Genomic DNA, 21,298 nt, shown 5'->3' on the forward strand with positions numbered 1-21,298 from the left:
TAATCAAATGTTGTCCATAAACTTTGCACATACATTTATTTACTACAGGGGAATATAATGTAGTCTGGGAGCAAAGATCTTGCACTAGCTTCAATTTAGTGTCCTGAGATGGCACTGAGGCTGTCGCTTCTGTTTTAATTACTGCTGGTGTTTGGCTCTGGTAGTACATCCCAGGTCTGCTCCTCAGAACTGAATTGCTTCTGAAAATGCTGCCAAATCCCAGAGCATTTTCTCTTGTGAAATAAGCGATACTTTGAGTGATCTGGAAATGTGGAAATAGTGGTAACATAGGACTGGTCGAGGTCATTGGGACTGGTCGATATGAGCAAACCCAGCAAGCAGAATGTGGAAAGCACAAACAACTCTTCGTGAGCAAGCTGTGGGCTGCTGTTCTTGACTCAGTGAGGAGCAGGGATGAGAAATGGAGATGGCTGGCGGGTCCAGCCAGCAGTGGCACTTTTCTCCCTGCTGAAGTAATTGGGTGCTAAAGGAGAATTATTGAACTTCTCTTCATCTCAGTGCCACCTGAACTCCAGCAGGGAAACAAATTGAACCTGACAAATGCTGCCTAATGACACATCTTTCTGCAGCTTGCTTATTCCCTCCTTCTATCCTCCTGTCTGCTGCAGCCCATCAAACACTTCTGCCCGTTTCCTTGCTGTGCTGTTTTTTCATCCTACTTTCCTTACTGTTGCTTTGCCTTAGGAATGTGATGCAATCTCAATGTTGTAGTACTGTGCTTATTGCCTGTAGTTATTAAATTATGAGTTTGATTGTTTTTACAAGTTGGCTTTATGGCATAACTTCAGGAGGAAGTAATGGTAACAAAACTGGCACAAATCACACATCTTCAAATAACCTGAAGTGCTTTCTGTAGAGCAGCGATTAGTTTATCCTCAGACTAATGAAGAAATGGGAATGAGAATGTCGATGTAAAATGGTTATAATTTCCTCTTCGTGTACTTTATAGACCTGCAGGTGTGTAAGTACCCCTGAGAAAAACTACCAGAGATGTGTCTGTGTTGCTTTAAGCCCAGTATTGAATCTGGTAAAACAGTTACCAGGGCTTAGAGTGTATGCTGTCACCTCTGCTCATGAGGAGTGCCTGTGTTACCTCCCTTGCCACTTCACCACTGTGTTATCACCTGTTCAGGCTGCAGAAGAAAGCAGACTGCAGCATGGCAAGGTGGAGGAAGGCACGATATCACTGGCAGGATATCAGGGTGAAACCTCAGGGAACATCTTGTCGGCATCCTCACCACTCTGGTGCACATTGTGCACATTGTTTGCAAAGGGCTGCTTTACCCACAAAATGTGGAAAGCATGTACAAAGCTGCACGAGGCATGATCTTGCACTTTGGCCCAGCGCCATTCATGAAGCACTGTGTCTTCCCATCCTCACTTTCTAAAGTATGATTGGGCTTTGCTTGTAATACCTGGTGAGCTCTGCTTCTGGCCAAGCAGGCTTTCCCACCCCACAGAAGATTAATGTTTCTAAGGCTATTTTGTATTGAAGCTTCTGACCTAAATAAGGTTAAGAAGCTGGACTGCACAATTAGCACTGAATGCTAGAAGAGGGAGAGAAAAAAAAAATAACAGAGCTGAGCTGTGCTCAGGCCACTGTTCTCTGCATTCACAGGGGCTGTCTCTGTGTGCAGTACTCTTGCATCCTTATGCTTTAAAGGCCATTCTTATGTCCAGACACCCCTGAGCCTGGCACACAGGGCTACTCTTTGACTGGGAAACTTTCAGAACTTCTTCCTGTGTGTCATTGTGAAGTTTGATGCTGGGACTGTTTCCAGCTCGCCGCAGACACTCCGACATTGTTTGCTCCTAATCCCTCCTCCTCCTTGCAGGGCATGGTGTGTATGGAGGATAGCATGTTCTCTTGTTCGCTTTCTGTGCAGAAACACAAGCAGCAGTTCATGGGAATAGCGTAACCCTGAAACAGTGAGGAGCCAAGACAGAGGGCAGTGGCATGGCGTGATGGTGGTATGAGTGGTTGCTCCCACAGTGATGCTGAGCTACCAGGGCTGTCTCTGAGCAGGGCTCAGTGTGCCTGCTGGCTGGCCTGCCATCAAGAAGCAAAAACTTTTGGCACTGTAGACATTCTGCTTTCCAGCGTGAGGAAAGGATGCTTCCTTCTTGCCACTGCTTGCAGTCACTTGGGGGATTTGCTGCTGGTTTGCTATTTCTTTCTGTGTGCGTATAGCCAGGGGAAATAAAAGCAGGTTAATGGAGCAGGGAGAATAGGGCTTTGTTCTGAACTAGCCTTTTTTCTTCCCAAACCTTAGTTCAGTGAAGAAGAGCAGGTTGCTGAAATAGAAAATATGTATGCACGTGACTGTACAAGGGCATCTTTTGGTGCAGAGATTTGACTTTAGAAGCTGGGATTATGTTATTTATAATCTCATTAAATTGAGATAGATGTATTATTGATCGCAAGTGGCCTCCAGGCCAGCCCACCAGGCAGCAGAAGTGAAAACTGTTGCTCCAGAAGACCTTACACAGTTCTTGAAGAATTCACCCAAAGAGACAAAGCAAATAAAGGATGAAAAAGGAATTTATCTCACATACGGTTATTTCCCTTTTTCCTGTCTTCAAGCAGGCATGGAGCTTTGGAGTTAGAACTTCTTCCAGTATGCAGTGCTTTGCCTCTGTTCCCTCTCATTCCCTTTCTGATGTGATTTATTAGCTGTGGGCATGTGGAGTGCTAAAGGAATTGATTTGAGGAGAGAGGAGGCTGGGCTGGAATTAAAGCTGTGGTCTGAGGTGTGATAGAGGAGCTCAGTAGTTTGATTTGAATTCAGGAAGTCTCTTCCTATTTACTACAACCTGGGATAAGCTTTACCCATGGATACCAGTCAGCTACACTGGGATCCCTAAATTGATTTCTCCATCTGTATGCTGTCACCTTTGCAAGGCTGGGCATTGCCAGTGCTGAAAGTTCATAAACTATGAAGATAGCTCCTAAAAACAAGGGGATTCATGACTTGGAGCTATGCGTGTTCAGACTGTCATGATCCATAAGCTGAAACCTCTTGCATTCCTCCCTTGCAGCGTTGTCTGGTGGAAGAGCAAAGGCTGTTGTCTGCTCAAAGCAAGCTGAAACAGAGAGGGCTGGATGTTTCCCAGCCAGGTCCCACGTCCAGGGAGTTGAATGCCTAGGTGCCTGCTGTGGGCTGTCTTGTGTTCTGCCTCAGCTGCACCTCCTCCAGTTAGCCCACATTTCACATCCTGCAGATGTGATGGGCGTTTCCCTTCTTGAAAGAGCCTTTCAGAACATGGGGGAGTGTTGGCATGGGGTGGGTGGGGATGAAAGGAAGAGCCCAACACCCAACTCTGCTCACGTAGGAAATGAGGTGGTTTGCACACCGTGTGAGAGGTTTCTTCACACAGAGCTAGCAGGCTGGCAATGTTGACTGACTCTTTACAGCAGCATTTTTCTGCTGGATTGTTGATCCCATCTGAGTATTGGCTGACCTCATGTTGTAACCAAACTTCCCTTGCGTTGGTGTTGTCACCCCTGCTTACTCATTGCGAGAGACTGCAGGGCAACTTAGATTTGTCTGAGTGCTTTTTATGACCAAGCAAAATTCCACTGGGGCAATATATGCACCTGAATAACTGCTTCTCATAAGGGTGGAAAAGACCTGAGTTGATTTATCTTTCATAATTCGGTACCTGGTACCAAATAGCACCGATGTCGTTGTGTAAACAGGAGGTGCAACTTACTGGTAGGAGTTGGCATGTTTGGCCTGTGTGGTTGGCCAGACTTCAGCTGGAGGGAGGGCAGGAGGTAGCTTCAAACTAAAAGAGGGTAGGTTTAGATTAGATACAAAGAAGAAATTCTTTACCCAGAGAGTGGTGAGGCACTGGCACAGGTTACCCAGAGGTGCTGTTGGTGTCCCATCCCTGGAGATGTGCAAGGCCGGGTTGGATGGGGCCCTGGGCAGCCTGATCTGCTGGGTGGCAGCTCTGCCTACAGTAGGGGCTTGGAACTGAATGGGCTTTCAGGTCCCTTCCAACTCAAGCCATTCTCTGATTCTTCCTCCTCTTGTTTGGGGCTGTGAGGAAAGAGAACTGTGAGCCCTAGCCCACTGCAGGGAAGATAGACCTGCATGAAGGTTGTGCTCCAGTCATCAGTCGTCCTATTTTCCATATAGTGCTCTGTCCCAACTGTTAAATTGTGCTTCAGTCCTAAGAGTAAAGTTTGTCACTGACCTGTTCTTGCTCTTCTCTGAAGATCAGAAGGAAAGTTTGAAATTCATTTTTCTGCTTCTTTCTTATGCTCTGCATTTCTGGGAAAGCTGCTCTTGGTGTGATTGCATCTTGAGCCTGTTACATGTGATGTGTTGTTATCTCCTCCTCTTGCTAGAAGGTGAGGCTGCCTTTCTCTTTATAGCCTTCCTTTCCAAAGTGGAGTCCTGTCCTCCTCCTCCTCCTGTGTCACTGTGTGCTCTTTTCTTGAGCTTCTTTCCCAGAGGATGGTGCTGCTTCGTGGTGACCTCATTCAGAGCAAGATGCCGAATTGCAGTCTTGCCCTTGGCATTTTCTTTCAGTGAAGTGCTCATGAATGCTGGCATTTTTGCCTTTTTTTTTTTTCTTTTTCTTTTCCTTTTCCCTGCAGGCTTTGCTACTTGGCTGGGCTTTTTCTGTGTTTGAGGTTTAAGGCCTTGGGCAGGAGATGATTTTTATACATTTCATATGTAGGCCATAGCAGTTGTCACTTGAATAATTTTTAGATTGTTTAAACTAGTGAAAAACCTATGAACACCCAAGGGGCTACAACCAGGTCTGCTGTATGACACAGTTGCTGCCATATTCTCCAAGGATCATCCTCTTGGGCCTGCTATCTTCTTCTTCCTTCTTCTCTTCTCATGATATGTCAGGTTTCACATAGTCCATATCAGGACGTTGCTGCAACCGCCACATTCCAAGCCTTGTCAGCATCGTGCTGGAGGAGAATCAGCCTGGTGGGGGGACAGGCACCCCTCAAAATATGCTCGAGGGGTGCCCCAGGGTGAGACATCAAGGTTTTCCTCCTCATTGGATGTCCCAGCCACCAGCGTTGTAAAACAACTGCAATCCCATTGGAGGAATTAATGTGTTGTGCAATTGTGAAGCTTCAGGAGCCTCATATATGTTGCTTGACTGCACAAAAATGCTTTGCTTTATCAAAGGAAAGGTGAGGAGAACTGGTAATTGGCTCATCAGTGAAAATGAGTTTGGAGGTAGAACACCTTGAATTTTCTAATGGCGGAATAAATAAGAAAACAAATGAAATCACCTTTTTGGTGCATATGGGCGGTGCAGAAATGCTGTAATTATCCCTATTAGAAGTCCAGTAAATGCTATTAACCTTTCTTACACTGTCAAGATTTGCATAATGTCAGGCACTTTATTTTCCTCTCTTAGTAAGAGGAATAACTAGTATGAAGGCCGCATGGTCGCAGCTATTTTTTTCATTTCTCTTTAAAGCTGAAAATAATATTTTGTATTTTTCTGTTTTTGATATATATATATATATATATTCTTTTTTTTTCTTTTTTTTTTCTTTTTTTTTTTTCCTAACCAAGGGAGATAAGAGAACTTCCCCTTATTAAATCCTGTGCAATGCAATCCCAACCACGTAATATCCGACCGAACGCTGAGACATCTGCCTTTGGCAGTTTTTATTTTTATTAGAGAGACAGCGTTCCTCTTCTTTAAGCATGAATCCTAGTAACCCTGAAGATGTCTGGCTGGATCCTTGCCGGCAGGGTTACTTCAGTTCAGCAAATCTGCTCTGCCTGGAGTTCACAGTAACTTGCATCCACTCAGCAGCAAAGCACCTGAAGCACTGGCTGTATGCAGCATGAGCAGGGCAAAGATGACCACAAGAATCACATGTGTAGCAGAATGCCCACTGCAGTCCTCACAGCCTGTGTGACTCCTCCAGTGCTCTGCTTTGGGTTTTAATTTGTGATTTTTTTACTTTTAAATAGTGCGTGACCTTTTAAGACTAAGCTGTAACTGTTCAGTGTTTGGGGATTTATTTGACACACTTTGAGAAAGAGGCAGCCTTAAACTTCTGCCTTAGGGAAACCATGATGTTTCCTGGTGCTTTCTTGTGCTTTTAATACAGCACTGCTCATCCGTGTGCTGAATGCCAGCAAAACCTGTCCAGTTAAGTAAATTTAGTTCTGCTGGACTTATGCTGCAAAGTAACAGTGGCTGGTGGCTAGATCTTGCAAGGAGTTTTAAGGTTAGTTCCAATTTTCTTCTCCTAGCAGTTACAACTTTTCAATTCCACGTGACCTATTTTTGAGTATTGCTGAAAATGCTTTAGGCTTCTGTTCAATTACCCCTGCTTCCATCACCTTCACAAATCGCCTGATGGCCTGCCTTTACATCCCCAAATTATAGTGAAAAATATAGCTAAGAAATATTTCTGCGGAACTTAAGATAAAAATAAGCAGGAAGGCTGTTAAAAAAAAATAGGATCCATGATTTGAACAGCAAGGAGTAAATGCTGAAGTAATGAATAATGCATTAAGGTTTTCCTTAAATCTGAAGTGGAAGTCATTCGCACTATATAATGAGTGCTTACTAATGTATGTGCTTTCATGCACTGTGAAATCTCTAAGGGATGCGATGAAAGTGAAGTGGTCTAAGAGGACAAGGATGGTTCTGTCCCACCTCTGTCTCTGATGTGACACTGGACGAGTGTCTTCTCTGCTGCTTCAAGCATATTCTCAGCATTGCTTAAGAAGCGTGTTTCTGAGATCTTCCCCATAGCTGTTTGTTATTCTTTCTCAGTGCCCGGAGCTGATCCAGGTTAATCTGGGAGCTGCCTGTCTGAAGTAAATTGGCTGTGCTTAGATGACTGCTGAACACAGCTTACAGGATGGGAGCAGTGACTGCTTAAAGCATTCTATCTACCGTTACAAGAGAAGGTTGGGCTGTGCCCTGGCTGCCCACCTGTATCTGCTGGGGTCCTTTGGTCATGCACTTAGAAGTCCACCAGTGGTAGCATGTGAAGGCTCCAACTTAAAAGCACTCCAGCAGGAAAGCTGCTTGGGGCAGGGAAGTGGCATGGGGACAGATCTACTCTGTGATGTTCTCTCCTTTGCCTGGTCCTGCGTGTGCTGCTGCCCTATGGGGGCCTAAATCTAGGCCACCGGCTCTTCCAGGAGCGTGGATGTGACTTTGGCATGGGGGATGTGGTGCCAGGCGGTGCTGTGTGGTTAGGTTACGTTGTTCAGCAGTCTGCTCTGCTCCTCTGACAAGGTCCAGCCACGCCATTTGATTCTTTGCACGGTGCGATAGCTTATCAGATCGGATCGCTCGGAGATCGACACCGCAGTGCACTCAGCCTTTTTTTATTATGGTGACAAATACAACGATCGTATTTGTCATAAAGAAGTGGAGAAGTCATTTCCGATGCCCTTGAACTGGCATAAATTGTTCTGGAAACACATGCAGATCTGGTTTCACTGCTGTTCTGCCTTGAGGCTCTGGAGACTTTGATGGCAGTCTGGTTGAGCTTTGGTGGAGAACTGCAACTGTTCTGACTTAGAAGAAATGGAGCTGCCTTGCTCTAGTGCACGTTCCTCAACTGCAGGAAGGCATTTACTACGTGTCTCAGTGTACGCAGGCTTTTCTGCAGTCACTGACTGAAAGACAGTTAATCTGCTTTCAGAATATCACCAATTTCTGCTAGCAACACAAGCTATTTGGAAATTCTTACTCTGTATACAAATATTTGAGAATCAAAAAATGTCACTGGTACCCTCCATGCAACAAACTTCGTATTTTTCTTCAGGAGAAGAAACAGGTCTTTCTCACAAAGCTTTTTATTTCAGAGCATGAGATAACAGAACAAAAAGATTACTGTGATAAGTGAATGTAAAGTAATTCAGCTGTGCTATTTTCTAAGTACATATTAGAACAAGGGAAACACTGTCAGCTCTGTTCCTTCCAGGGAATTTTTAACATGGCACATCAATAAGTCCATGCCAGAAAACAGCGTGCTGCTTAGCAGCTCAGGAGAAGCTCAAGTAAAGGCTTAGGCACCCCCATATTCCTAAGGACCATAGCTTTGTGGAGGGTGAGACATCCCTTCTGTAGTATTTGTTGATGGAAAGTTTTGCAAGGCTACATAATCCTCCACAGAGAGCATCTTTGATCTAGATAGCAGCTCCCAACCTAGGAAGCTTGGGAGGCATCAGGTGAGATGGTAATACAGACAGTGAGATAGCAGAGAGGGGAGCACAGAATCTTCTTGGCTTCTTTGCTGAGTATCTCTGACCTTTGAAGAATCTGAAGAATTGTAGCAGGGGAGAGAGAGGAATACATTATTTAACCCACTTGTTTAGTCAGATGTGCCAATAAAGACCATTGTTGCAGTGTGCATTTGCTGCACGGGGTTATTTTCTTTTATAATGGGTAACACAGTATTATGCTCTGTAACGGTGTGTAATCTAAGGGAGCGGCTGTAGTGGCAGATGGTAACCCTTCAATCCAGGTCTTGGAGAAACAGGAGTGGGCTGACAGAAACCTTATGAAGTCCTGCAAGAAGCACATGGCCTAGCACTGTGGGTGAAACGACCCCTTGCTTTAATACAAGTGGGCAGCTGGCTTCCTTACTCAGAGGCTGGTGCAACACTTGGAGAGGTTATGTTGAGGCACATGGTGTCTTATGTTTTTGGAGGTTCTCAGAATGCAGCTGGGTGAAGCCACAGCTGACATGATATTTCCCTGTGATAGTCACGATGCTGAAGGAGTTGTTGCTTCAGAAGATCCTTTCTGACCAGTGTTTCTTATTCGTGATTCTCTGCTACTCGTGGAGACAGACATTCAGGACTTGGTTGCTGGAGGATTCTTCTCTTTACCATGCTTAATTTCTAGGAGTTTTCTGAGCAGCAGTAGAGAAAGAGTGGATGGTAGTACTCTGTGAAATAGGCCATAGCTTGCTCTGTTATGCACTCTTTCATGCTTTCATTTTGAGCAATCTGTCCCTTCTTAGTGTAGCCGTTCTGGAAAATCATGCCAGCAGTCTGAGCAGATGCTGCTTGGAAGACAGTGAGAGTGTGGAGTCTGCCAGTTATCCTGACTTTGAGAACCAGCAAAGGATGACATTATCTCCTGGATTAGAGTTACAGATATGTGAAGCATCCCCTGGAGGTTTAAATGAAAATCTTTCCACATCCCTGAGATGCTCAGAGCAAAGGCTATGTGAGGTTGTGGCTTTTGGCTAACCTGAAGCATGAGCTGTGTGTAGCCCCTATCACTCTTCAGAGTTGTTACTGCAGGAGAAACAACTGGACTGATAGGCTGTCTGGTTTGCTATTTGGGTGAGCCTGTAGATGAGACTTCAAATGCCTAAACAGGGCTCCATTCCCTGTTCTGTTGCAATATAAAGCTGATAGGATGTTTTGTATTTAATTCTTGCCTTTTAGCTTCTCACCCTTTTGTGACAGATTCTTTTCTTACCTGATTTGTACTTTCTGCAGGTGTAACCTCAGTAATGGCTGATAGTTGTTTTCTGAACACAAATCTTAGCATTTCTGATCACCTAAGAGTAGAATCTGTGGGAGCAAAATTCCTTATGATTTGATGTCAGCTTCGTTTGCGAGTTGTCTGATTTAGTTGCCTTTGGTGGTGTGCCTGAAGGTGACAGGCTGCAAAATGGAGGAGTACCACCTGTGCAAGACTTGGGTTTTCTGCCTTTGCTCCCTCTGGCCTGCTTCTTTTCACAGTTTTCAATTTCCTCACATTTGGAAATGTGTAGTTGACCTTGGTTTTTGGAGGATGCATGCTAGTTCACATGGCTTCAAAGCTTGGGTACCAAATTACTCTCGTTTCATGTAATTTTTTTAAAGCAAAGCAGACAGGTCAAGAGTCAGTTTTGAGGAAGTCTTGTCTATCACGTACTTTTTTCACCATATGGCTTAGATACTGTAATAAGAACAATCCAGTTGTTAGCAGTCAATCCTGCCACCATCTGTGTCTGTTGTGCCATGGATAGATGTGCTGACTGACACGTTAAGCCCCACCAAAGTGGAAATATTGCACTGTAAGGGTAGGCCTGCACTGGGGGCTTTGACAGGATAGGACTACAAGAGCATTGCTTTGTCAGGTGAACTGGTAGATCTGTACTGAAAACTACTTATTTGCCAAGGGTGGCAAGGTTTTGGTCACCTTGACAAAGCTTTTCTCTATCCTTTGGCACACACAAGGCACATGTGATGCTGACTGAGGTGGATAAACATGGAGGAGGTACATGCAGCTCACGAGGGCTGTGTTTGTGTGTGCAGATGTGTTGAGTTTTGTGCTCTTGGCTGTGTTAGCCTGGGCTTTGTGGGGCAGATTTGAGCTTGTATGAATCAGATTGACAGTTATCTGTCTTAGTCATGCCTGATGTGAGCTGTGGATGAGACCTTGCTGGTCAGGACTGTGGACTTACTTTCTGCTTTAAATATCTGCTGGGTGCTGGTAATAGTACAGTGCCATGATAATCTTGCAGTAAGCATGTTCAAATCTACATAAATACATATACACACACATACATATACATATATATGTATTTATATATGTATATATATATATTTATTTATATAGGAATTCCTTTTTACTGTTTATGTCAGTGCTTTCCTTTATGATCACTAATTCCCAAGTCTTACAGGTCATTTCCTTAATATCACTGAAGAAGCCAGAATGGCTCCTAGAGCAATATATAGATTTTTGGAAGGAAGATGGAAATAAAATGCAGGGGTGGAGGAAGGTTTGTGGGCACTGGAGGGCTGTCCCTTGCTCCTGCAGGGCACTGCAGCCCCAGGCTTGTGTCATCTTTAAAATCAGTTCCACTGGCTTTTAGCCATGCATTGGGAAGTCCTTAAGACATATGTTCTGTCTTTTGTTGTGTATGGTGTTTTGTTTTTTTTCTTCTTTATTCTCTGCTTATCATAATGGCACACTTTATTTTATCATTTTTCTGTAAATGTCTTTGAATTTCTAAGACAGCAAAAGCTGCTGGTGAAAAGGCTGGTGAAAGTACCAAGGAAAGTATTCTTGACCAAAGCACTGCTCTTGATTTCTCTAGTGCTTCTCTCCCCTCCTCACAGTGCCTCCCTCAGCTGTTTCCCAGTGTCCATCTGAGCAGCTCTTGCATACATTCTCCTGTTTTACTCTCTGATGTTCAGCCTTTCCACTCCTTACCCAATTCTTTGGCACACAGTCTTCTCAATATGAAACTCACAGCTGTGGAACTCTGCCCATTGTGCCAACTTTCGAGGGTTAATCTCTATGTTAAGAGCATATTATAAAAGACTTCAAAGTTCCGTATTCAGATTCAACCGGGAAGCTTCAACGCTCTTCATATAATGCCAGACTAAACGTCACTGGCACTCAGATGCCACCGACTGAGTCTTGGTTATGTACCACCAAACTACAGCCTTGCTCTGGGACACATGTTTAGCAGGGTGACCTGGGTCCAGTAAGGTTTTTAAATGGCAAACATCTCTTGGATGAGTATATGCATGTATGACAAGGTAATATTGCATTAACTTTCTGAGCATGTGTAAGGAGACAGTAGGAGCTTTAACATATTTAACATATCTTATGTCACATTTTATTGATTCCCAAGTTTAACTCTGTTTTGCAGGGACACAAAGGCATATTCTTCAAATATAGTTCCTGTTAATATTTGCATCCCAGCCCCCCAGAGTTTTATCTGTAGCTTTGTTGTGTGTGGCAGGATGATAGTGTAGCATTATGCTCACTCCCAGACATGCTCAAGTGATTTAATTAAGGACTAGTCAGTTTTTCCAGCAGAATTGGGCTGGAAAAGGTGCCATTTCTGGAACAAGGAGGCCCTACCAGACACGGAATGATTCAGAAGAGCCAGAAAAAGAGCCAAATGCCAGACACCACTTACATTATCAGATAATGCCTATATTTGGAAGCTCTAAGTCACCTTTGATTTTATGGGCTTCTACTTTTTCTTTTAAATCTTGGTCTCCTTCATTGTTGGACAGATTTGAATAATTCTATGCAAGTTCAGTAACTTGCCCGTGTCCAGTTTGAATGACTCAGAGGAAATCAGTGTTGCTGCAAACACAACGCTCTTTGTAAGCTGCTGTCTTCCTGCAGGATTATGAGGAAGCAGACTTGCTTTGAAAATTAAAAAAAAACCACAGTAATTATCCTGAGAACATTATCAATCCTGTGAACATTATATACAGCATTTTCCATAATGTGAAGTCTGTTGGATATAAGACAAATCAGTTTGAAGGCTGATGTTATTTTCTTAGCTGAGTATTTTAAGAAATGTGATATGGAAGAGGGAGAATGCATTTCACCACACTACAAATGAAATGAAATCCACCCTCTTCCTTTTCATAGTATGTTGGGGGTTTTTTTTGTTGTTTGCTCTCTGTCACAGGTGGTTTGAAACAACTTGTGTATTTTTTCTGAGTAAATATGACTGTCATCAGATTGCGTTTCTAACTTACAGTAGTGTTCTCTTGTGCTGCCTGAATTATGGTGTAGTCAAGGCCTTGGCACAGGAATAATGCGCGAAGGAGTAGGTGGAAGTGGTGATGGAAAAGCCTTCTGTATTGCCCACCCTGAGTTATGAATGATTTTGGAAGTGAAGCTGGGTTACCAGTGTCTGCACCTGATTCCTGTTAGAAGATACATGAAGACAGGTTGCTAAATTCTGTATAATTTCATATGTGCATTTGATTTGCCTGCTTTTTATTTACTGGGCTGCTCCTCTACAATCATTGTATTACTGGCAGTCTCAGGCCCTCTGTGGTTTGATTTCATGCATTTGGGAATTTGAGGATTATTTTCAGCTGCGTAATCGATTTTAAAATCTCTTTTTAAATTAAAAAAAAAAAATAATCAACAAATACTGAGTTTGAACAGAGTGATCCTTTTGAGCCATTTGTCCAATTAACCTTTGCGTCTCAGGAATCGGTTTTGCTTCTGTTCAGTCGAATGCAATGTATCTCAGCCCTTAACAACCAACATCCCTTCCGAGGACATCGGAAGCCTTCCACAACGCTTACGTTTGTAACTGCTGCCACTGTCTTGGCAGTGCACCAGCTTGCAGAGACACAGTTGGAGAAGTACAGGAAAGGGTAAGTCGGCAGCAGGAGAAAAGTCTGTGGGATGGCATCCAACTCAGCAGAGCATTTCCGGAAAGTGCCGTGCATTCCGGGCTGATGCCTGATGTACCCTGAACTGAGATAGGATAGCAAATTTGTGAACATGATGAGCAAAAGTTGAGTAATTGTGCATGCACCCGAAAGGATTCTCCTGTAACTTCCTCTAGTTCAAAAGCTTGAGGTAATCTTCAGAAAGGGAGTTTTTTCACTAGAGGAAATTAAAAGATGATAGCCATTCTCCTTCTCTCTTTCTTGCAAAAAGAATAATGTCTGTGAGATGATCTGGGAGAGAATGTAAAGAGGATGCTTCTCTGCTGCTCTTAGTCCTCTATACAGTAGAAAGCTCCAGAATTTACAGGAGGGCTGTGCTGAACATCTCACTACACTGCAGGTACCTTTTCTGGACGAGAAAAGGAATTGTGTTCTAATGGAAATTAGTATCTTTAGAGTCACAGAGAATCTGGGAGTTTTGTGCAGCTCCCTTCTTAATTTTGCTGTAAATCTCATCTTTATTGTAGCAGCACATTGCAGAGTAGTCATGTATTTTCTGCCACTGATTTGTTATCATCAGGAACAGCAATGCTGTAAAATAGAGCACAAGCTCTTCTGCAGTGGTTTGGACCATGAACCAGCCATCCTGCCTTGGTGTTGATGGATCCTGCTCTACTCTCCTTACTGACGTAAGAAATGTCTGTAGCAGCCCAGATTTTGTCCCTTTGGAGAAAGCTTGGAATGGCTGATCCTGAGAGGATGTAAAGAAAATGAGCACATCTCAATTTTCCATCTAAACATCAGGAAGCTTCCATCTAAGCATGAGGAAGCACTTCTTTGCTAGTGCCAGAGCACTAGCACAGGCTGCACAGAGGCTGCTGGGTCTCCTTGAAGATCACCAAAAGCCACGTGGATGTGAGCCTGAGTACCCTGCTGTGGGTGTCCCTGCTTGGGCAGATTGACTCCAGAGCTCCCAGCCAACCTCAGCTAGTGTTGGTTGTGGTTTGGGTTGTTTCATGACCATGCCTTACTGCCTCCCAGGATGCTAGGGAGAAGTTTGGTGTTCTTACAGCTTTACTTTCTGTTGTGCACTCGTGCTTTGAGAATATCTGCAGAGCAGGGTTTATGAATCATTGTTCCGCTATTGCAACAGCGTAGCAGTGCTGAGGCCAGAGCATTAGTTAAGCATAAATCATATCTTTGGTATAACGGCCATTGGTCCTGCAAAATGATGTCCCCACCTCTGGAGGTGTCGGAAAGAGCATGGCAGGGAGAGATCTGCATGCAGGAGAAAATTAAGAGAGCACTATGGGACCTAGGGAATCACTGAAATGGGGGGAAAAAAAGTAGTAAACTACTTCAGTTGCCCACAGTCTGTTAGCTTGGATAATGCTGCCATTTTGCCCTCTGATGCTGAGCATCCATAATTCATGTTTTCCCCCTTTTAGTTCCATTACAGCTTCCTTTCTCTCCATAACAAATACTCCAGCCACTCACATAATGTAATAGGATCCATGAATGCAAACATCGAGGGAGCAGCTTTTGTCCGCCTGGCATTATGCCGGGAATTTGCCTGATGGATTTCAACTTCTCTGTTCCTTCCATTTACTCCTGGTTCCGTTCCCAGCTGCAAAGCCTTGATGTGCTTTTTGTTTTTAAACCTGTGTGAAGGCAAATCAGTGGTGACTAGACATCGAGGAACAGCTGCTTTCATCCAAGACAGGAAACTGCAGCAGAGCTCCCCTAAATAGATATGTATGTGTATGTGTATATGTTTATATATCTCTCTCTCTATATATACATTTTTCTTCTATATAAATATAAAAGAAAACATGGCTCCCAGGTTTGAGCCAGCTTTCTGCTTACTGCAGATGTATTTTTTTCCTGGGGACCCTTCCATGCTGTTTCGTTGTGTCATTACCTGGCATGCTCTCCCAGCATTATGGTATGGTGCCTCCATCCAAGGCTGTCAAGCTTTCTCCACAAGCTCTCTGGTAGCTCCCAGCAGATGTTTGACCTGGCAGCAGGCAGGGTTTTTCCCTCCTTTTAAGGAGTGATTGAGAAGACACAGATGTTTTAGTAGAAAAGGAGAAACTGATTTTATTTCCCTGTCAGACTTCGTACATGTAGATGGAGGAAGTTCATGAGGATGAAAGTCATTAAGTCTGCTTTTTCTCTTACTGCTGCTTTTGTTGTTTTGTCTACTTTACTTGTTACTGTTGGCTTTTTTTTTTTTAAGTTGTTGGAACTTGTGAGGGAAAAGAGAAGTTTGCAAATTGGACACGCCAGCAAAAATTGAGAGGGTTCTTCATGATGTGTGCATTAATGTGGCCTCTGTCACCACAGCTGGAGGCACGATGCTGAGCTCATTGCCTGCCAGGTCACTGTGTGGTCAGCAGCAGGCAGTGGCACAGCTTGCTGCCCATGGCCAGAGCTGGAGCTGGTGCTCATCTGTGTGCCCTGAGGCATCTCCCGGTGCTGGATGTTGGTCTTGCTGCTGCTGGGGGTTTGCGGCTGCCCAAAGTCCTGGCCTGAGAAGCATGGTCTTGGTTTTTCTCTGTGTGTCACTTTTTGGCTGCTCGCTTTCTCCACCCTGCATGAAAGAAGCCAAAGAAGCACATGCTCGGTTCCTCGGCTTCTGGCTGTATTTAAAACAATTAAAAAAGCAGTTAATCACAGTCCTTAACGTTGCCCTGGCTGCAGTGGGCTGTGATTCCATCTCCCAACCTCTACAGTAAGCGCATAGTTGCAAGAGCCACTTCCATAACCCATTGCCATGATCACCCTTGGGGTGAGAGCCTCAGTAGTTGGTTTCCCCAAGATATCCAGGAGTGTTAGCATAGCTGAGTCACGCTTTTCCAGTGTTGTTTTTTGACTCTTATGCACATCATTTTTTACAGTGAGGGTAGTGAAGCATTGGAGCACGTTGCCCAGAAATGGGGTGGAAACCTCACCCCTGGAAACACTGGATGGAGCTCTGAGCGACCTGATGTAGCTGTAGATGTCCCTTTTCATTGCAGGAGAGTTGGACCTTGAGGGGTCCCTTGCAGCTCAGACAGTTCTATGATCTAGGGGGAGCCTTGTTCTACCCCACATGGGGCTGTCATCAGACTTCAGTTGTGAGTAGCTCTTCTGGATGTTTAAAAGATCTATTCAGGGATGTGTAAATCTACCATAAAACTTCACCGTGGACCAAGAAATGGTTAGGGGATCTTAAGAACAAATGGAAGAAGTTTATGGAGTGGAAGGGAGGAAGGAGGGAATGATTTATTCATGATTAAAATAATTGTTTGTGGATGAGTAGTTTTTGCATAGGCTATTTATAATAATGTCTGTGAGGGCTGAAACTACATGATCTTTGTGGTGCTTTTCAACCCAGGCCATTCTATGATTCTAGATGAAGTGAGATTTGATACAGCCATTCTCAGAGGAAGGGTCCAGAAAACAAAGAGAATTTCAACAGCTTTTTTTGATGTTGTTAACTTTAGTCAGGCTTATGGGCTAATAAAAAGCATGGAGTTTTTGGAAAACCTCAAGTCCTGAACAAAGATTTATAACCTTGCAAAATGAAGTGAGATTGCTTCTTGGTTCACGCTGCTGACAGATGAGAAGCCCAGCTTGGTGTACAGGCTGCTGTTGAAAGTAGGAAGGCCCACAGAAGATCATTACTTGCCCTGCACTGTGTACTGTAAGGGACCACAAGCAGGAGGCAGCCAGCAGAGCCAGGGGGTGGTTCTTAGGAAGGCCCTGACTTTCCCTTTTGCAAGAGCAAAGGCAGCTTGTATGCAGTGGCAATTCAAGCAGGGACGTGAAGTGCGGTGCAAAGATGCGATGATGGCTTGTGGTGAGCAGGAATGCCCCAGCCAGCAAGGAATGTATCAGCAAGTCTGTGGTAGTGGAAAAAGCCTTAATTATTCCTGCATAGGATAGATGGGATTCAAGAGAGGAGCCCAGTCCTACTTCTTAATAACCAGAATACTTTCAGGAAAGGATTGCAACACTGCCCAGAGGAGCAGAAATGTTGTGTAGCTATAGGCATTCACTCAGCACCGTGACTAATCTTCTGGAAACTCAAAGGAATTCCCTTAGAGAGGGAATGCCATGCATCACCCTCAGCCAAAAAAAGAAAAAGTCACGTGTTTCCTTGACATCACATCATGTTTGTGTGTTTTTACTGCTGTAGGAAAGTTCTTCATTCTGATCACTGCATGCTTTCAAGTATTTTGAGTATGGTCAAGGTGCAAGGATATTAAATTTGAGTAGTTTTGTTTGAACAGATCACAGAGCAATGGAGTCAGGAAGTACTTTTAGAATAGTTTCAGGTACAGCCAGGGCCGCTTTCGTCATGTCAGTACAGTTACTTGCAGTGTGGATCTATTGCTAGCATACTTGAAAGCTGGTGGATTAGAGCTTCCTGAGGTTGAGGATGAAATAAAAGACCACAGGGTACATGAACAGAGCACATAAAGGCAGCATTGAACAGACAGCAAGAGCTTGGAAGCAGTGGGATCTTCTTGTAACTGGCTTTGCCTTTCTGCTACATCAGAACTGTCCCCCAGTTGCCAAGCAGCAATGTTCCCTTCTGCTCTGAAATCCTCAACAGACGTGTAAGCTACAAACAGCGCATGTGGGTATGTGCTGCTTCCAGTATTGTGGGATTGCTGGAGTGCCTAAATAAACAGCTTGATTTTTTTTTTTTTCCCTCAAAGCATGAAACCCCCAGTGCAGCATCTTTGGAAGAAGCTGCATGTCTAAGCTGACCTTGCAGAAAGCAGCACGTAGAAACATTACTTGGAGTTGCTGTAAGAGATAGCAGTAAATAACTGGCTATCAAGAGCATTTTCCAGACAGTGGTTCAGTGACAGTGCTCCAAGGAAAGAAGCTTCTTGTGTGATATATGAAGGGTGTATGTCACCTGAGTGGAAAACAACAAGGAGATTTCAGAAGATACTTAAAAAACATTGATCTCAATAAGTTTAGAACACTCGATGAAAGTCCTTCCTTAGTGAGAGTCAAACATGAGCTGTCAAAACTGCTGTTGCAAATCTTGCAACAGCTTAGAATTCACTTTTGCTGCATCTCTGCAGGACGTGAATGTTTAGAGGGGAACTCTTCACCTCCAAGCAAGACAGCATCCTTGTAAATATGATGAGATAAAGTGAAAAGGATTCATGCTTATTTTATTACTTGTTTTTCTGTCACTCGGTGTAAATTGTTTTAAATAAAAACACACTGGCTTAAGGAATTTCTGTGGGACTTTTTGACTGTAAATGGGAGGGTAGAACTGTGCAATGAGATGTTTATCTCTACTTGTATACTTGCATTTTGGCTGTCTACTTTGTCTTTCTTGTGCAGCTGCTGAATGTCAGGTAGTCCACAGTTAATGTTTGTGAAACAGATCAGTAAATTGTTAGAAGCATCAGCAGCATCAGTTGATGAATTTTTCCTTTAATGATCAAGCGTTCAAAGTGTCGGGCAATGACTGCCTTCAAAAGGAAAATAAAAAAGTAATTTGCGTAATTACAAAGCCCTTGTACAGCTTTTGAAAGGGGGTGACAAATTGCTAGCTTTCACTGTGTACATATGGATGTGAAGCAGTCTTTGTAGAACTCCCACTGGCTGTCAGCACTCTGAATTCTCCATGCATGCATGCTAGACTTTCTCCCTCTGTGCTTCTCCAAAATGTACTGCGCCAGAGGCTGGGCACCCAACACTAAGAGGTGAGCCCCGAATTCAGAGGCAGGCCTTGATCATGGCTATATCAGTACCACCTATGTTATTTGGAGAGTAGTGATATCCATGATGTGTCGGCCAAGATTCCTTCCAAAGTTCAAGGCAGTGCACGTTCTTACAGTATTTTTAAATGCCGTCTCTCATTGCTTCTGCAGTTCAGCAGAATACCTTTTCTTTCTGATTATCCCCCTTTTCATAGAATCATAGAATGGCCAGGGTTGGAAGGGACCTCGAGGATCATCAAGCTCCAACCCCCCTTCCACAGGCAGGGCCGCCAACCTGCACATTTAATTCTAGACCAGGCTGCTCAGGGCCCCATCCAACCTGGCCTTGAACACCTCCAAGGATGGGGCATCCACAGCCATTTCTGAAACATCTCCAGTCTTCTCTGTCTTGGTAGTAATAGGCTCTAGAGGCTGGAAATTGATGGTCTGGGACTATTGTATAATTCTCTGGATGTAGGCTTTTTGTGATGCTTTTGAAGATGTCTGAAAACTGGAAATACATTAAAGTGAAAAGACACTTGCGTTGAGGGTTTTAGGCTGTGAATACTTGTAATGGAAAGCATTGTAGTACAATAGAAGGGCATCACTAAAGTTTTGCTGGCTGCTGTTACAGGATGGGCATACATAAATAATGTATAGGACACTGGTGGATTTTCCAGAATTACACAACATTGCTCTGAGGTTCAGAAAGCCTGATAAAACTTCTTGTAGTAGTGCATGGCAGATTATGTCCTTTGGCAGACTGCTGCAACAGCTCTGCACCCTCTATTGAATGTGAGCTTTTTACTGTATTGTTACTTTTACTCTTTACTGTGACTGCCTAGAGTCATGAGAGTAATTTAAACAATGTTTATGTGCATAATTTGACTCTTCCACTGCAACACAAAGGTTTGTGTAACCCTGAGTAAAGGAAGTTTTCCTTGGGACTGCAAGGGTAATATATTGAGCAAGTGTTTTTGAGGCTGGGTAGGGTCATTAAGTCATTACCTAAATTGTGCATCTATTGGAAAAATCACCACTGTTTTGTACCGGAAAAAACTGAAGGATGAGTTCAGCGTGGAACGCAATGACTTGAAAAGAATGGGGAATTGACACTAGGCCCTGCCCCAGGCATGCTCTTGATTTTAGTTAGATGTGACTGGTAGTGGTCTGAACATCTGTAGAGTTTCATTTGCTTTCAGGTTCCTCTCCATCTTGGAGGCCCTTCAGCTTGGTGGGGATGCAGCGAGTTCTTCCTGAAATGCCTTAGTCTGGGCAAGATTGGGCTTTTACAGTAAGTGGGGACACATACAAGTAACTGATCTTGATGAAGAACAGGTAATTTACAGTTACTCATTAAACTGACAGTGAAAATGTAGATGTGGTACAAGGTTCACAGAATCACAGAATTGTAGGGGTTGGAAGGGACCTCCAGAGATCATCGAGTCCAACCCCCTGCCAAAGCAGGTTCCCTACAGCAGGTCGCACAGGTCGGCATCCAGGCAGGTCTTGAACATCTCCAGAGAAGGAGACTCCACCACCTCCCTGGGCAGCCTGTTCCAGTGCTCCGTCACCTCACTGTAAAGAAGTTGTTGTGCACATTGGTGCAGAACTTCCTGTGCTGCAGTTTCCAGCCGTTTCCCCTTGTCCTGTCTCCACTCACCACTGAAAACAGTCTGGCCTCGCCGTTCTGCCCCCCACACCTTAGATATTTATAGACCTGGATCAGGTCCCCTCTCAGTCTCCTTTTCTCCAGGCTGAACAGACCCAGTTCACTCAGCCTTTCTTCACAGGAGAGATGCTCCAGGCCCTTCAACATCTTTGTGGCCCTCCGCTGGACTCTTTCCGAGAGATCCCTGTCTTTTTTGTCCTGGGGAGCCCAGAACTGGACGCAGTGCTCCAGATGAGGCCTTACCAGGGCAGAGTAGAGGGGGAGGATCACCTCCCTCGACCTGCTGGCCACGCTCTTTTTAATGCACCCCAGTAAGCCATTGGCCTTTTTGGCCACAAGGGCACACTGCTGGCTCATGACCAACCTGTCATCCACCAGGACACCCAGGTCCCTCTCTGCAGAGCTCCCCTCCAGCAGCTCATCCCCCAACCTGTACTGGTGCATGCAATTATTCCTCCCCAGATGCGAGACTCTACACTTGCTTTTGTTAAACCTCATCTGGTTTTTTTCTGCCCAGCTCTGCAGCCTGTCCAGGTCTTGCTGAATGGCAGCACAGCCTTCAGGCTGTCAGCCAATCCTCCCAACTTCGTATCATCACAAACTTGCTGAGGGTGGCCATTATTCCCTCATCAAGGTCACTGATGAAGATGTTGAACAAGACCAGACCCAGCACCGACCCCTGAGGATCACCGCTGGTTACAGGCCTCCAACCGGCCTCCGCACCACCAACAACGACCCTCTGTGCTCTGCCACTCAGCCAG

The 21,298-nt window shown here is 44.4% G+C and overlaps 1 protein-coding gene across 1 annotated transcript in view; it reads left to right on the forward strand.

Annotated features, from left to right (window-relative positions):
- The window catches only part of LOC122159303 (endonuclease/exonuclease/phosphatase family domain-containing protein 1-like), a 33,549-nt gene extending 13,409 nt beyond the window's left edge, over positions 1-20,140 (forward strand). The window contains exon 2 of the mRNA XM_042816766.1: positions 20,068-20,140. Within this exon, the coding sequence (XP_042672700.1) occupies positions 20,068-20,125 (58 nt within the window). The 3' untranslated portion in view covers positions 20,126-20,140. The remainder of the gene's footprint in view (positions 1-20,067) is intronic.
- The last annotated feature ends 1,158 nt before the right edge of the window (positions 20,141-21,298 follow it).

This window comes from Centrocercus urophasianus, unplaced genomic scaffold (assembly GCF_019232065.1).
Source record: "Centrocercus urophasianus isolate 14NV4802_14NV808 unplaced genomic scaffold, USGS_Curo_1.0 seq_16, whole genome shotgun sequence".
NCBI lineage: Eukaryota > Metazoa > Chordata > Aves > Galliformes > Phasianidae > Centrocercus > Centrocercus urophasianus.